The sequence below is a fragment of the Lepidochelys kempii genome, chromosome 21 (genome assembly GCF_965140265.1).
Source record: "Lepidochelys kempii isolate rLepKem1 chromosome 21, rLepKem1.hap2, whole genome shotgun sequence".
NCBI classification, from domain to species: Eukaryota; Metazoa; Chordata; order Testudines; family Cheloniidae; genus Lepidochelys; species Lepidochelys kempii.
Genome location: NC_133276.1, coordinates 13,752,818 through 13,769,346, shown reverse-complemented (window position 1 = coordinate 13,769,346; position 16,529 = coordinate 13,752,818). Strand labels below are relative to the sequence as shown.

At 61.3% G+C, this 16,529-nt stretch overlaps 1 protein-coding gene across 8 annotated transcripts in view; it reads left to right on the top strand.

The window, feature by feature from the left end:
• KIF21B (kinesin family member 21B) overlaps nt 1-16,529 on the top strand; it is an 85,742-nt gene that overhangs the window by 54,438 nt on the left and 14,775 nt on the right. For 6 of the 8 annotated variants that reach the window (XM_073320343.1, XM_073320344.1, XM_073320338.1 and 3 more), the window contains 18 exons: nt 74-149; nt 779-878; nt 1,346-1,537; nt 2,540-2,739; nt 3,616-3,723; nt 4,905-4,973; nt 5,740-5,969; nt 6,256-6,403; nt 6,541-6,735; nt 8,578-8,679; nt 9,049-9,214; nt 9,683-9,743; nt 10,250-10,307; nt 11,037-11,242; nt 11,801-11,875; nt 12,534-12,647; nt 14,449-14,487; nt 16,166-16,302. In XM_073320343.1, the coding sequence (XP_073176444.1) occupies nt 74-149; nt 779-878; nt 1,346-1,537; nt 2,540-2,739; nt 3,616-3,723; nt 4,905-4,973; nt 5,740-5,969; nt 6,256-6,403; nt 6,541-6,735; nt 8,578-8,679; nt 9,049-9,214; nt 9,683-9,743; nt 10,250-10,307; nt 11,037-11,242; nt 11,801-11,875; nt 12,534-12,647; nt 14,449-14,487; nt 16,166-16,302 (2,276 nt within the window). The remainder of the gene's footprint in view (nt 1-73; nt 150-778; nt 879-1,345; nt 1,538-2,539; nt 2,740-3,615; nt 3,724-4,904; nt 4,974-5,739; nt 5,970-6,255; nt 6,404-6,540; nt 6,736-8,577; nt 8,680-9,048; nt 9,215-9,682; nt 9,744-10,249; nt 10,308-11,036; nt 11,243-11,800; nt 11,876-12,533; nt 12,648-14,448; nt 14,488-16,165; nt 16,303-16,529) is intronic. The other 2 variants (XM_073320340.1, XM_073320342.1) reach the window with 1 other exon arrangement.

The window sequence follows — 16,529 nt, the reverse complement described above, 5'->3', positions numbered from 1 at the left end:
TTGGGGGTGTTCTAAGGGGACCATGTGCTAGTTCTCCCCCGTCACCAGGGCTCATCCCTTCTCTTCCTGGCAGCCCGGAGAAGGAGGCCTTTAAGAAGAGGCCAAAGCTACAGCAGGAGAACGGGGAGGAGACGGACGAGAATGAGGAGGTGAGGGAGGCTTCCCCCGTGGAGTGGGGGGTGGGAGCCCCATTGCTAGCCAGAATGGCAACAGCCTTCTCTGTGCCTCGCTGGCATTGGGACAGCTGCGTCTGGGAGGCAGGGGCAGAGTCCATGACCACCCCCCCATAGGGCAGCCAGTTGGCTGCTGTTTGGCCCCACCTAGGTGTGGGGAGTGGGGGCTGGGCACGGGCCGAGGATGGCGGGCAAGACCATCCCCTCTGCTCCCTGGCAGTGCCCTGTGCCATCTGGCGCACTGGCGACATTGGGGCAGGGCAACTAGCCACAGGACTTTCTGCGCAGCTGGGCTTTGTCCCGTGAACCATGTCCCGTCTGCCCCATCAGGCCCTTCGTATTCAGCTGCCATCTCAGCAGGGAGGGTGGGGGGCGTTCCTCAGACATGGCCCCCTCCCTTTGCACACCCCACATCCTGAATGGTGCGGGATCAGCCCTGCCCCTTGCTCTCTCTCCTGCCTCTGCCTGGCACTGGTTTCTGAGGCAATCGCTTTAATTCACCCACGTTCGGGGCTGACGGATGGAGAGAGGCCTGAGCCCCTGGGACAATAGGAGAGGGGCCAAAGGCTCCTGATCTCTGCCCTAACCCTGCGCTTGTTTCCCAGGAGGAAGAGGAGCGGGAGGAGAGTGGCTGTGAGGATGAGGACGAGGATTCGGGCAGTGAGGAGAGCCTGGTGGACTCAGACTCAGATGCTGAGGAGAAGGGTAACTCTGAGAGCACGGCGCCAGGCTCTAGGCTTGGGCTGGGGGCGTCTGCAGTGACTCGGGGCCAATGCCCCCTTTGGGGAGGTGGTAGGGGGCTGCAGCGGGCCTGTGGGGTGAGCTGGGCAGGTCTTGGCTGGAGGTGCACGAGGTGCCAGTCGGGGTGATGAGGTGGGCCTGCTCAGCTGGTGCTGAGTGGCACAGGCCTGGCTGCCAAGCTGGTGCCCCTTCCCACCTCAGCTCCCCGCATTCGCCACCGGCTTGGCTGGGCTAAGACTGCAGGAGCGAGATGCCATCTCCTCGGCGTCCTGCCTCATCTGCCTCCTTTTCCCCTGCAAAGCCAGAGTCCACAGGGGACCCATGAGCCAGGCACTGCCCCTCCCGTCTCCAGGCCAGCCCAGGGCTCCCTGGCACTCTCCCCCTGACCTCCCTGGGGTTGCCTGGCTGACTGACTCTCTTCCCACCGCTAGTGGTGAATTTCCAGGCTGACCTGGCTGACCTGACCTGCGAGATCGAGATCAAGCAGAAGCTGATTGACGAGCTGGAGAACAGCCAGCGGCGCCTGCAGACCCTCAAGCACCAGTATGAGGAGAAGCTGATCCTGCTGCAGAACAAGATCCGCGACACCCAGCTGGAGAGGGACCGGGTGCTGCAGAACCTCAGTACGGGCAGTGCCCCTTCCACCCCGCCGGCTCATCCCACCACACGGGCCCTCTGAGCCAGCACTGGCAGGAGACCCCCGGGGTTCTCCCGGCGCCCAATGAGACCCAAACTGAGGCCGCTCCCCACTCCATTCCATGCCCCTCTTGCAGTCCCCAGCGATTACCGCTGGCTGCTCAGTGTCTGGCTTCCCACCTCGTGGGATTGACCCCTCTCCACGGTCCCCCGGCAGCGTGCCACTTGTCCCACCTCTTGATCAGGGCTGGGCAGCCCACTGGCCGTGGAGAGACAGTGGGAGTAGGGCCTGTGGAAAGTCTCTTCCCCGGCACCTTCCCTCGGAGGAGCTCCAAGCTCTGACATGAGCTCTGCCCCCTTGCGAGACAGGCCCAGGTAAAGAGCTGTGCCCAAAGCCAGCTGGCATCTGTGGCCAAGCTGGCTGTAGAACCCAGATCTCCCAGCTGCTCCCGACTTCCTCCCAGCGAGGAAACTGGCTCCCCAGTGCAGGAGCAGTAGCGTAGCCTGCCCATGCAGAGAGCTCGGTCTCCAGGGCTTTTCAGTCCTGGGCATCTTCCCTGAGGGGGGCAGCTGATGCTATAACTGAGACTTTAGTGATTGAGACACCTGCTCTCAGCTGAGTCCCACCAAACTCATCTCAGCAGCGTCCCCCTCTGGGGTGGAACGGCAATGGCTGCCTGGAGGAGAACAGGGTACGCCCAGTCCCTGGAGTGGTCCAGTCCCTGGCACACGCCTGGCACTGCTCTGCTGCGAGGGTTATTGGTCTTAAATAGGCCCAGGGTTCTGGCTTGCAGGCCATGACTGGTCTGGGCTACTCAGCTATTGAACGTCTCCTGAGCTGCTGGACCAGGCAGGCTTGTCTCTGGAGGCCAAGAGTTAATCTAAAGCGCCCCACAATGAGGGTGCTTTCCCTCAGGGCTGGGTGGGATGGAGCATGAGGGGCTCGGCCTGGCCTGGCGCTCTGAGCGTCCCTGCGCCACCCTCTCCAGGCACCATGGAATGCTACACGGAGGAGAAGGCCAACAAGATCAAGGCGGACTACGAGAAGCGGCTGAAGGAGATGAACCGGGACCTGCAGAAGCTGCAGGCGGCCCAGAAGGAACACGCTCGCCTGCTCAAGAACCAGTCGCGCTATGAGCGGGAGCTCAAGAAGCTGCAGGCCGAGGTGGCAGAGATGAAGAAAGCGAAGGTACCTGGCTGGCAGAGGAGGAGGGGGCTGGAGGGGCATGGCCCTCTTGTGCCAGCTCTCCACACTAGGGCAGGGGCGGTGGATGGGCACGGTCCACTGGGCACGCTCCTTATGCTGGCTGTGGGCTGTTGGGGGTGTCACGGAGTCCCCGGGCGATGCTCTGGAACTGCTCCCCATGAAGCCAGGCAGGACTCTGGGGCAGTCACCTTTCTGCGAGCAGCCTGTCTGCAGGACAGTCAGCTCACCCGGCTTCCACCTTCCTGGGTCTGACCTCTGAGCATTCAGCATCCTCTGCCCCTCCATGCGCTTCCCCCTGCGAGTCCACCCAGGCGGGGTCCTGCGGAAGCCAGAGGGTCCTGCCCCCCAACTCTGCAGACAGACAGACTCTCAGCCAGCCAGCCAGTAAAACAGAAGGTTTATTAGACGACAGGAACGTGGTCTAACACAGAGCTTGCAGGTGCAGAGAACAGGACCCCTCAGCCGGGTCCATTTTGGGGGGGCAGTGAGCCAGACAACCACGTCCTTCACTCCATGTCCCCAGCCAGCCCCCAACTGAAACTCCCTCAGCCCCCTCCTCCTCTGGGCTTTGTCCCTTTCCCAGGCCAGGAGGTCACCAGATTCCTTTGTTCTCCAACCCTTTAGCTCTCACCTCGCAGGGGGGAAGGGCCCAGGCCATCAGTTGCCAGGAAACAGGGTGTCGGCCATTCTCTGTGTGCAGATCCCTGCACACACCTGCCCTCTAGAGCTCTGCAAGGATATCACACCCTTATCCCACCCCCTAGAGACTTAAGAACTGCCTAGGGGAAACTGAGGCAGCCCCACACTATTCGGAGGAAGCATTAAGAACAGTCCCGCTTCGTCACATCGGGCCCACAGGTGGCACTGATGAAGCAGATGCGGGAGGAACAGCAACGTAGACGGCTGGCGGAGACCAAGCGGAACCGGGAGATCGCCCAGCTGAAGAAGGAGCAACGCAGGCAGGAGGTGAGAGCCCAGGACCTTGCCAGGGCCCTGCAGGCCCGGCAGCTCCGGCTGGGGCCTGCACCCCTCGCTCGGCTTTGAGCTCCCGCACCAGCTGGCTGGGGCGCAGCGGGGAATGCGGGTTCTCCGAGGGGTCTGAGATGCCCCAAGCCAGGCTCCTTGGGGCCGGATGGGGAGGGTGCTGAAGAGCCCTTGCTGATGCATGATGTCAGGTCCCCTCCCCTGTGCGCAGGGGAGCAGTTACCTGTGTGAGACCCAGAGCCCCTGACGCAGGGTGCGGCGGGGACAGGGGTGCCCCTGTGATCGGGCAGGGCTGAGCAAGGGGGTGGAGCCATTTGGGATGTGGGGGCAGCAGGGAAGCCCTGCAAAGCTGGGCTGAGCCGCGGGGATGACTGAGCAAGGCGCTGGGAAATCTGGAGCAAGCGCTGTACCAGTAGAGGACTAGATTCCGCTCTCCATGACGCTGGTTGTAAATCTGGAGTAACTGCATTGACGGAGTCGCTCCAGATTTACACCGCTGCCGCGGAGATGTGAATCCAGCCATCGCCTGTATCAAGGACGTTCCGTGGTCAGCTCTGCCCTGCCTCTGCTTGACAGGGTGCTAGAGCTCTCCCGCGTGCCCAGCCCCTGGAATCAGTGCCCGGCTTGGCCCCCAGGCCCGTTCCTCTCAGAGCCTGTGATGGGCCGCTGGCCTGCCAAGGCCTGCAGGCTGAATCTGCATCGGGGGAGGGTCTGTGAAGCCAGCTGCCCCACCGTCTATCTGGGGACTCAAACAGCATCCGGCACCCTCCTCCCCCTATTGAAAGCACAACACGTCCCCTTCCCTGACCATGTGTCAGTCTGTCCGTCCATCCCCTGAGATCAGCACCTGGTGGGGTGGCAGGTTCCTCCCCACGGTCAGAGGAGGTGATTGCTTCCTCCTGCATCTCTGGTTGTTGCTCAGGGCAGGTGCAAATGCCACAGTTGTTCCAGGTTTTACACCGCTGCTGGTGAGATCAGAATCTGGCCCATGGCCTGCACTGAGAACATCCCATATGCTGGCCTCACGCAAGGGGGTGTGGGAGCCTGGGGTCCTCTCCCCTTCCCCCATTCCTGCCATGGGTTCTACCCCAGAGCCCGGGTTCCTCTTTAGCGGCTCACGCCCGCTCAGGACTCACCTGAGGCTCGGCTTCTCTCCCGCACAGTTTCAGATCCGGGCGCTGGAGTCTCAGAAGCGGCAGCAGGAAATCGTGCTGCGAAGGAAAACCCAGGAGGTGAGTACCAGCCCCTGCATCTGCGGGAGTCTGGAGAGCTGCTCGCGGCTGTGACCGGATGGGCACTGAGGCCTGGCTGCTGGATGGGGCCCTGGGCAGGGCCTGGGGCCTCTCCAGTCCCCTCCGCCATCCCGGTGGGTCGTACTCAGCCAGTGCTGGGTTGTTCCCAAGGCACTGGCCCTGGGTGGGGTGGATTTCCCACAGAGCCTGGCGGTTTTATGGCCAGGAGTAACCAGGCTGGAGATGACCGCGATCGGGGCGGGGGGGGAGGAAACACCTGCCTCCAGTGGCAGCTGATCTGGAGTCAGGAAGGAGGAATTCTCTGCATGCCATGTGGGAGCGTGCACAACAGGCTGTGCCCCCCTCCTCCCTTCCTGGGGCTGGATCCTGGCCCTTCTCTGATCCAGTCAACACCAGCCCCCTCTGGGTCCTGGCAGCTGAGTCGGTCGGGTGATTTGTCCAGGCTGCCTCCCGCCCCAGCGCCCGTACAGCTTGCGGGACGGTGCTTCGATCCCATCTCGGGGTCGGTAATCTGGACGGGTCCCCAGCCCCTCCTGATGCATTCTGGGAAATGGCTCTCCAAGGGTACCGGACCTCCACCCAGCCCAGATAGGCTCAGCTCTCTTGAAAGGTGCTCAGCCGCTCCCGGGCTCTCTGTGCCACCTGAGACGGGTTGGAGTCGCTCTGCCACTGGGATGGCTGGGGGGCGATGCCCCCTGCGGGTGTTCCCCAGGAGGCCCAACCCTCCGGCACTGCTCTCGCCCAGGTCTCCGCTCTGCGCCGCCTGGCCAAGCCCATGTCGGACCGGGTCTCTGGGAGGCTGAGTCAGAAGCCGGCCATGCTGGACTCGGGCGCGGAGGTGTCCGCCAGCACCACCTCCTCGGAACCGGAGTCCGGCTCTCGCTCGGTCTCTAGCATCGTGCGTCAGTGGAACCGGAAAATCGACCACTTCCTCGGAGACCCTTTGCCCTCCGTGAATGGGGCTCGGCCCGTCAGGTCAGACCAGCGCTTCCAAATCCATGTCCCCCGCCGCCCCGTTCCCTGCTTGGTCCTCAGCCCCCGGGCTCCTGGGTGTTAGCCGGGAGCGGAGTTCTGTGGCCAAGAGGCACGCGGGAGACGATCGCTCTATCGTCGTGGGTGACTCTGCCCCGTGGTTTGACATGTGGGACTCCCCCCATTGGCTGGAGGCAGCCCCGATGTGTAAATGCCCCCCCCCTGTCCCGAGCACTAGCCGAGCGCCCGCCCGGCGGGAGCCCCCTGACCGCATCCCGTCCCACTGCAGGAAGAAGTTCCCGAAGAAGGGGGTGAGCCAGTCCTTCAGCAAGGCGGCCCGGCTCAAGTGGCAGTCTCTGGAGCGGCGCATCTTCGACGTCGTCATGCAGAGGATGACCATCGTCAACCTGGAGGCGGACATGGAGCGACTGATCAAGGTGAGGTGGGGGAGGGGGGCCGTGCCCCGGTGGGCGTGGGGGGGGGATTGGGTGGCCTGAGCATGACGGAGGGCTGGGAGGCTGCTGGCACCTGGACGGCGCCAGCTGAGGCGTTCCCCTCCCACCCGCCCCCCCAGAAACGCGAGGAGCTGGCATTGCTGCAGGAGGCGCTGCAGGGGAAGAGGGGAAAGCTGCAGGCGGGGAGCCCGGAGGAGCAGAAGGGCCTGCAGGAGCTGAACGAGGAGATTGAGGTGCTGACCGCCAACATCGACTACATCAACGACAGCATCGCCGACTGCCAGGCCACCATCATGCAGCTGGAGGAGACCAAGGTGCCGGGGGAGGGGGCCTGCGGGCGGGGGCGAGGCGCAGGGGTCTGTGTATGGGGAGATGGTCTCACGGGGGCGGGGATGGGAGGGAGATCACAGCCGGGCATTGTGTGCTGTAAGGGAAAGGGGGTGCGCTGGGGGCTGGCCGATAGATGGGGCTGGGCGTGGGCAGGAGGCTGGCTGGCTGGACTCTTCCTCTAGGCAGTTTAAGCGTAAGGGTTGCAGGAGGCAGGTTTGCAGTCTGGCTGCTTTCTCTGCTCGTGGTCGCTGAGGACGGCTGTACAAGGCCCAATTCAGCAGGTGCCTGACCCCTGGCGGGGCTGGTGCAATGGGCTGCCGTAGGCCCGCAGGCGCCAGGCTAACGGACGTGGCTGCGGCTTGGCTTGGACCAGCAGAGGCCACGAATCTGCCCTCTTCGTCTGCACGGCTGGGGCCAGGATTTAGGAAGGCCCTTATATGTTGGTCCATCAGGGTCTCCATCAGTGCTGGATGGACGGCTGCTGAGACCATGACGTCCACCACCAGCCACTAGGCCCAACAGCCCTGATGGGAGTTCTGCACCCGCTGGAATCAGTGGAAGCCCCGTCCGTACAGGGGAAAATCTCTCTTCCCCCCACCCCACCCCCATGAGAAACTGGAATTTTTTGTCGTTTTTGAAAATCAGTTTTGATTAAGACAAATAATTGGGGGACTTGGGAAAGAGTTTCCCTTCTGAGAAACTGCAAACTTCTGCTGAAAGCTGTTTTCAAACATTAAGAGTCTTCTGATGTCAAATTTTTGTAAACGGGGTGGAGGGATTTTGAGCAAAAAGGAAATTTTTGTTTAATCAAAAAGCCATTTTTTCATCCAATATTTCCACCGAGAAATGCGGAACAGTAGCCCTAATAATGAGGCCTTTCTCCCTGGCACCTGTAGCATGTGTCGGTGCTGCAAGGAAAACCCCACAGCCCGTCTCGGAGCCTGGATCCATTGCCTTCGGCTCGCAGGGCTCGGGCTCCAGGGCTAAAAATAAGAGGGTAGACACTCACACTGGGGCTGGAGCCTGGGCTCTGTAACCTGGCCAGGGGAGGGGTCTCAGAGCCCAGGCTCCAGCCTGGGCAGGAACGTCTACGCTGCTACTTTTAGCCCCGTAACGCAAGCCCAGAACCATTGGCCTGGGCTCTGAGGCTCGCTGCCGTGGGTTTTTCTTTGCTGTGTGAACGTACTGTTAATGACATGCGGGCTCTGACCCAGGTTAGCACAGTGTCCCTCTCTGCTCCCCTCCAGCGGCGGGCGTAGGTAAATCGGTTTATTAGTATACGTCTATGCTTCAATGGCTACCGCTGCAAGGCTTTAGTGCTTGGTGTAGACGCTCCCCGTCAGAGTAGCTAATCCGCCTCCCAAGGAGGTGGCTGTTTAGTTCGGTCCGCATAGCTACTTCTCTCTGGGGCGGGGCAGGATTGTCACACCCTGGAGAGACATAGCTATGCTGGTTTAAGCTCCCAGTGTAAACCTGCCCTGGGTCTGCTCTGGTCACCTGACTAATGAGCAGCTCCTGCCGTCCAGGCAGTAGAAGCTCATCTTCTTGAGATCCCGCAGGTGTGTGGTTCGGTGCCCACAGACGGCCCAATTGGGGGCCTGGATCCAGGCGTGCATCCAGTGCACAGAGTGCAATGGGCCCCTGACTGCAAGTGCTCACGCACAGTATTGGCGTGCAAGTCGTCGTCCCCACCATCGTCAGCCAGTCAAGGGAACCCCCCAGTTACCTGGCGCCGGTGTCTCTGCTGGACCTCTTCTTTCTGCCCTTCACCCCGCCCCCAGCGCTGTTCTAATTCCCCCTCCCTCGGGGTCTCTCCTGCACCGTAGGAGGAGCTGGACTCTACCGACACCTCCGTGGTGATCAGCTCCTGCTCCTTGGCTGAGGCGCGCCTCCTGCTGGACAACTTCCTCAAGGCTTCCATTGATAAGGTCAGGCAAGGGGCCGTCTGGGGCGGGGAGGTGCAGCTCTGGGGGGCGGGTCGCAGAGCATGGGATCCCAGGAAGCCCCCTGTTGGGGTGGGATCGCAGTCGCTGCAGGGCAGGTTTGGAGCCGGGGCTATTGGGCTGGGTCTGGGGCATCCTCTTTGCGCGGGTGAGGGAGACTGAGAGGCTGGCCCAGGCTGTGTGCTGCTGGTCCCAGGGAGGGGAATGGGTTGCAAGCAGCATCTGAGTGAGGCTGGTGTGGAACCTGCGTCTGCCCAGGGATGGGGATTGAAGCCAGGAGCCAATTTCCCTGACCCGCCCGCTGGCCCATCCTGTGTGCGGGACGGAGGCTAACCTCCTGCTCCTGCCAAACAGGGGCTGCAGGTGGCTCAGAAAGAAGCCCAGATTCGCCTGTTGGAAGGGCGCCTGAGACAAACGGACGTGACCGGCTCCTCCCAGAACCACGTCATCCTGGATGCCCTGCGGGAGAAAGCGGAGTCCCACCCTGAGCTGCAGGCACTCATCCACAACGTGCAGCAAGGTGGGTGCTGGGCTCTTCCCTCCTGGGCACCCCCGTGGGTATGGGGCACTGGCTGGCAAGGGAGCCGGCAGCGCTGATGTGGGACCAGGGGCTGGCAGCAGCTGGGAAGGCTCGGGGTGTTTCCCTGCCCCCTACAGATGGCATGTCTGCCCATTGGGACAGATGGAGCCCACCCCAGGGCTCTTGGCATTGCTCTGACTCCGTGGGCAGGAGTGATGGGCCCGCTTCTTCCAGACGTATCCGCCCATGTGGTCACAGCCTGTCCAGCCGTGAGGATGCACTGATGGTGCTTTGGTGGCATAGAGTTAATGATACGATAGCAGTGGTCTGGGGGGTGTCCCAAGGACCTAAAGGGCCACACGCTGATCGGCAACCACCTGCTGCCTGGCTCTGATTGGACTGGCCCAGCGCAGTGCCCTCCCACCCTCTGTCGCGTTGACGCCCCCTTGTTGGCTGTTCCTTGTGCAGAGAATGGCTACGCCAGCACGGACGAGGAGATCTCGGAGTTCAGCCTGGCCTCGGAGGGGAGGTGAGCGCACCAGGGAGCATGCAGTGTCCCAGCCTCGTGTGCCCCTGAGCAGCCGGATCTATGGAGTGAGCGAGGCTGGGGGAGGGAGTCACATCTCTGTGGCACTTGTTGGCAAGAGAGACCCGTTAGAGCTTGGCAGCTAAATTTTCCAGCTTCTGTCTGTACCGAGCATGCTCCAGCCCCTCAGAGTTCCTACATGTGACCGGACAGTGCACACGCAACCCACACACGATGACTGGCCTTGCTCAAACCCAGGCGTGCAGGGGCTGTACAGAACCATCCCAGCAATCATTCCTCTTGAGGACCAGGGGCAAGATGGAGCTGAGAGTGGAGAGGGCCCTGAAAGGGACCAGGGGATGGGCTGTACCTCAGGGAATGGGAGGAGGAACCGTAGCCAGGCTGATGATAGGGTGTTATGGGGTGGGGGTGATGGACAATGGTTTCTTCCTTTAGCTTTAGGTAAAACCTTTAAGGGAGTCGGCCATTGAACCATTTGTTCCCTACAGCTTCTCCCAGTCTTTCACCATGAAGGGCTCGGCCAGCCAGGATGACTTCAAGTTCAAGGTCAGTTCACGGCCACAGACGGGGCCGTTTAACATAGTCCAGGTGGCCGCGGCTGGATGTGGGTGTGGGGTCCTCGGTCCATTGTAACCCCTCTCCCTTTGTGCTCACAGCTGGGTGGTGGCCCCTGGCTGGTGTCTTCTCCATGGCTGGAATGCCTTGAGGAGCTGGGTCTGGATCTGAAATAGCCTGGGGTCTGGTCTCCTGGTGGCGTCCGTGCCTGGCGTGTTACTTTGGCCCTATAAATGGCTCCTTGAGCGGTAGACCCCACTTGAAACCCCCAAATGTCACATCATTGGGCTGTACTGGGCTTCCCTAAATCCAGGGAAGGTGTCCTTGTGCTGCCTACCCCTCCTCTGGGAGCAAATAAAACCCACACGATACCCTGGTGCTGTGCACCCTTTCCAGCAATTAATTGACTGGACCAGTCCCTCCATGTGCCGAATCTTCCTGGGAGAGCTGCTCCAGTGCCCTGGCCATACAGGGCATGTTCTAGCCTAGCACGGGGGCGGGGGGTACTTCCTGTTGCCCTCACTAATGTGTGTATGAAGCGTTAATGCTGGCAACCAGGGCCCAACTGAAAGGTCTTCCTACATCTGCCACTGCTGAGTGCTCGGCCCAGGGTCGTCTTTGAACTGAGTGGCCAAGGGGTGCCAGACTCACTCCATGTGCTACCCTTGGGGCAGTGAACTCCTCCCCTCTCAGACTTCCTCTCCCTCTGCCCTGCCATAGGGGGAACCCAAGCTGTCAGGCCAGATGAAGGCTGTGTCGGCCGAGTGCCTGGGACCCACGCTGGACATCTCCACCAAGAACATCACCAAGTCCTTGGTATCCCTCATGGAGATCAAAGAAGACGGAATCGGTTTTTCCATCCGAGATTCCTATTACAAGGATAAGGTCTCCCGCACCATCAGCCTGCCCACCCGCGGCAGCACCTTGTAAGCCCTGGCAAGCGTTGGCTCCACATACTTACAGGCTCTTGGGGGGCGAGGTGGGCTGGGCCATCATATTCTGCCCTTGGAGCCTTGAGTGTGGACTCCTCTTGGTCAACCCAGCCTGTCCCCAGCATGCAGGGGTGGGGCCAGCTCTCCTGGCTTGCTCTCCCATCCTGGATGGACAGTTTGTGGCACTGGCAGTCGGGGGGACGGGAACTGGGGAAGGTGGGACAAATTGGGTTCCGCTGTGGGACAGAGTTGGGCGTGCAGTCTCCATGGCCGCCTTATCAAAGGCATGGAGCTGCCTTGTCCGGCAGCAGAGTCTCGGTGATGAAGCCAACAGGACCTGCAGTCAAAACACAAACCCTTAGCCGGGGCCACTGGCCTGACCTTGGGCCCTGCCGGGGCCTGATCCAGCCTGCTGGGCCCCTGGTTCGGGAGGTGGATCTGCGTGCTGCCCCAGGGCTCTTGGCTCGCTTGCTCTGCGGTAGGCTTGTTCGGTGCTGAAGGGCCCAGGGCTCAAGGAGGGGCGATTGCTGACCAGGTCTTGCTCTGTTCTAGCCCTAGGCAGTCCCGTGGCTCAGACACCTCGCCTCTGACCCGGAGGAAGTCCTACGACCGGGGGCAGCCGACCAGGTGAGCTGGGGAGCAGCTGGAGAGCACATGGGCCTAGCTCCCCGTCGGGGACCGGCCTGTGCAATCGGCAGCGCCCTGGCACAGAGCTCAGTGCTGGATCCAGCTGTACCATAGAATCCTAGAAGATCAGGGTTGGAAGAGACCTCAGGAGGTCATCTAGTCCAACCCCCTGCTCAAAGCAGGACCAACACCAACTAAGTCATCCCAGCCAGGGCTTTGTCAAGCCAGGCCTTAAAAACCTCTAAGGATGGAGATTCCACCACCTCCCTAGGGAACCCATTCCAGTGCTTCACTGCCCTCCTCATGAAATAGTGTTTCCTAATATCCAACCTAGACCTCCCGCACTGCAGCTTGAGACCATGGCCCCTTGTTCTGTCATCTGCCACCACTGAACAGCCGATTAGAGAACAGTCCTCTAATCGTTTCCGTTGCCCTCCGCTGGACTCTCTGCAATTTGTCTACATCCTTTCTGTAGTGGGGGGCCCAAAACTGGACGCAATACTCCAGATGTGACCTCACCAGTGCTGAATAGAGGGGAATAATCACTTCACCATGGGCTGGCACTGCAGGCCTCCCTGTGCTGAGTGGAGGGGTGGGGGGAATAGGGCAAGGGGGTAGGTTTGTAATCGTGGGTCTCTTTCTGAACACCCCGGCTCAGGACTTCAGACGTTGGCTTTACGCCTCCCTCGTCCCCTCCCACCAGGCCGCGCAACGACCGCAATGTCTTCTCCCGCCTCACCAGCAACCAGAGCCAGGGCTCCGCGCTGGACAAGTAAGAGTCTCACGGGGCAAGGAGTGGGTGGGGGCGTGAATCTCCGGGGAAGCCCAGCCCAAGAGCAGTGAATGGCAGATGGTGACTCCCATGGCTGCCCCCTGATACCATCCCCGCTCTGCCCCGGGGCCCGGCAGTCCCAGCCGGAGTCCACCCCGGGCTCGTGAATTGACCCGGGCGAAGGCAGAGAGCTGCAATCCTGGTGCACTAGAACCTCACACGGGGCAGCGTCTCCCTGGGCAGGAGCCCTATGCCAGGCCCCACTGATATGGGGGGTGGGGGTCTTTGGCCCCCCTCTACTGGCTGGACCTTGTCTCGGGGCTGCCCCTGAGCGGCCAAGCCTGGGCCTTTCGCTCAGGCAGAAGCAGCTGCTGTTGCGAGCCTGGGGCGGCAGGTGCCCTCCCTGCAGACGCTCCCGCCAGAGGCTCGGCGTTATGTTGCACTGCCAGAGCCCTCAGGCCAGGCCCGACGCGGTGCCCCGGCCTTGGCGCTGTGCGCGCACACATGGCAGTGCCAGGGCCCCCGCTGGGCCCGTGGGGATCCCCTGGGGGGCTGGGGCAGTCGCAGGCCCCGCTAGCGGCCCTGGGCTCCTCAGGTCCTGCTGGTAGCTCTGGAGGGCCCTGGTGTCTTGGCCAAGATGGCCGCCGTCACGCTGGCGGCCATCAGAGGGGGAGTTTCACCCGCAGTGACGCCGCTGGGTGGGTTTGGCCGCAGTTCTAAAGCGGGTGAGGTGGGCCCAGGGGGCTGTTAGCTGAGGACGCTGAGCCGCCATCCTGTCCCCGCCGAAGCGTGGGGCTCGTTGGCGCTGGGCTTGGCAGGGGTCCCCAGGCGGTGGGGAAGCTATTTCCCAGCTGGCCCCACCCCTGGTTCTGGGGGCACCGGCTATGCCATTGCACCTGCCCCTTCGGGGCCGTGCTCCCCCTCCCGCTGTGTTCAGTGGGGAGACACCGGCTGCTCGCAGGCCCCGGGCCCCCTCAGGAGGTGATATGGCTGCTCTGTGTGGGGCGAACTTTCCACCAGGGTCCCGTCGGTGCTCCCTGATTGCTCCTGGTGCCAGGGGATGTGACCCTTTGGTGGTTGGGGGCGTGCGCTCTCCCGTGGGAATCTGGGTTTCCACGGAGGATCGAGTCCACCTTAGGACCGCCTTTGACAGTCACAGGCCAGCCCCTCAGTGGGTACAAATTGGCCTAGCTGCCGTGGGGGTAGCGGAGCTGCTTTGATTTACAGCCCCTGAGGGCCTGGCCCTAGGGGAGCAGGCAGCAGCCACCTCCCATCTGCCTCCTTGCAGAATCCCAGTTTGGAGGTGACGTTGTAACCGGGGGGGGGGGAGCCCATGGTGCTGCCTGCAGCTCAGGAATAGCCCCCCGTCCCCATCCCATCTGCTAGCAAACTGCACGATAGCGCAGAGCAGGTCTGTGTCAGAACGCCCCGGCTGGACCCCGAAACCTGGGGGGCTAGGTTGGATCGCTGGTGGCAGTGATGGGACAGGGGGGACCATGGGAGATGAAATGAGGACTCGATGCAGGAATCCCCGGGCGAGGCCTTGTACAAGTCAGACTGGGTGATTGTAACAGTCCCTTCTGGCTGAACGACTCCAGCCCAGCCGGAAAGATCTTGTGTCCGAGCCACGTGTCCCTTCCTGCTCCTCTGCCCCTTTCCTCTCTCTGGTTTTCTGTGTCCGCTCCTCCCTCTCTACCCCGCTAGCTTGGATGCAATAACAACGCTCCACTCTCTGACTCTGCTACTGCCTTTCTCATCCGGGATTTTTTCTCCCATAATCCTGCTAATTTTCTGTCCCTAGGTCTGACGACAGCGATTCCTCTGTCTCGGAGGTGCTGAGGTACATACAACTTTCTGTTGATGAGAACTCTCCTGCTTCTTGCATTTCCCTCCCGTTGCCCTGCATGCTGAATCTGTGCTGGCCAATCTCTGGGCCTTGCTTCTTTGCTAAATCTATTGGGACTCTGTCGTGGTGTGGCTCTTGCTTGTTGTGTGTCCCTCTTTCCTTCTCTCTGCTGCCCCGCATGGCCCTGGCATGCCGTGTCCGGCTGTGGAAGTCCCTTTCTGCCTCTGGTCTCCAGAGCCTTAAGGTCTGAGCCATTGTCTTGAAATGCGGTGCTGGGTGTTTAAGCAAATAGCGTACGGTGCTTTGACTGGATGGGGCCAGCTGCATGCTCTATTCTGCCTCGAGGGCAGGGCGGGTAGGGATGATAACTTGCGCTGTGTCTAGCCTAGCTCCAAGAGGCAGGGCAGTCCAGCTGTTGGAGCTGGTGGATGTTTGGGGGGGTCCAGACTATGATGTTTTGTCCTCTTCTCTCGCACCTTCAATTCAAACATCTCAAACACTTGACAAACGGGGCTTCAGCCTCCCAACACCCATGGCGAGGCTGGTCAAGATTGTTATCCCTGTCTCGCAGATGGGGAAACCGAGGCACAATGATTAAACACCTGGGGTGCAGCCTCTTGGCACTGAGGATCCTATGGCTGCTGCTGAGGCCTATGCAGCCTCCCACATATATTAGAGCAGCCTTGGGGTTGCTCTAACTCACTGCAACCTCCCAAGGGGCTGCTTGCTGACTGTGCCACAGCCCAGAGTTCCCCTAATGGGGTGCGCTAAGGCCCTGGCTCTGCCCCCAGCATGCTTGGGTTGGCAACATGAGCAACACAGAACCAATTACACTAGCCCAAGGAAGACAACTCTTCCCTCCCCCATGCCCTGCACATCAAAAGGGCCAGGCTGGCAGAGGAGCATCTCCCCACTGGCGTTTGGGTGCCTATCTGAGACACCGTGGGCCTGACTCTGACACCCTCAGCACCATCAGCTGGAGTAGAGGGTACTCCGCGCCCCTCGAAAAATCGATTCCAGCCATGCCACAAATATACCGTGTGACCCTGGGCTAGCCCTTTCCCCTCCCTGTCCCCACCTTAATCCAACCCCGCTGGGAGGAGGGGAGGTGCTTTGAGATCCTGGCTGGGAAGCTGCTCTGGAGATATTGATTCCCTCCATGACGGGCTCTTCCACCTGGGCTCTTTCCTCAGGGATGTCGAGTCTCATGTGCTCAGCGCTCTGGAACCTCCCTCTGAACTCCCCTCACAGCCCCATTGGCTGTTGTTGGGGCAAAGCCTAGAACTGGTTTGAGACAGGATTGTCTCCTGGCTCAGGAGCCAGAACTCCTGAGTTCTCTCCCTGTTCTGGGGGGATCGAAAACTCCCTGGGCTCCTTTCCTAGCTCTGCCATTGATTTGCCATGTGACCTTTTAAAAATCCCTTCCCCATCTGCCAAACTGGGGTGAAGCTCATTGGGAAACTGGAGTGGGTCAGATGGAGAGAGGGCGCTTCCCCATGCTGGCCATGGTGCTCTTTTATGCCCCACAGCACAGCTGGAGCCAGGCCCCAGTTTGTTCAAGCTTGGAGGTTCTGGGGGTTGGGTCCGGAGCCAGCCTGCCCCTGCTCCGTCCTAGGTCACCCAGCCAGTGCCCCCTTGCTGACGCCCTTGCTCTCTTTCTCTCTCATGGAAGGGGCCTCATTAACCCCGTGGGCAGTGCCAGGAGCGCTCGGACAGCCCCGCTGCAGTGCATATCCATGGCGGAGGGACACTCCAAGCCTGTTCTCTGCGTGGATGCCACCGACGAGCTGCTCTTCTCTGGATCCAAAGGTGCACACCTCAGGGGTGCAGGGGTGGGCTGGCTGCTGAGCGCTGGGTGTGATCGCTGGGGAGTGAGTCTGTTACCCAGGGGAGTAGCTGAGCCAACCCGAACTGCGAGGACAGGACACGAGCCTCCTGCTCGGACGGCACCGGCCTGCCTGAGAGCCCCCTAAGCCACAACAAGAAAAGGAGTACTTGTGGCACCTTAGAGACTAACAAATTTCTGTAGTCATAAG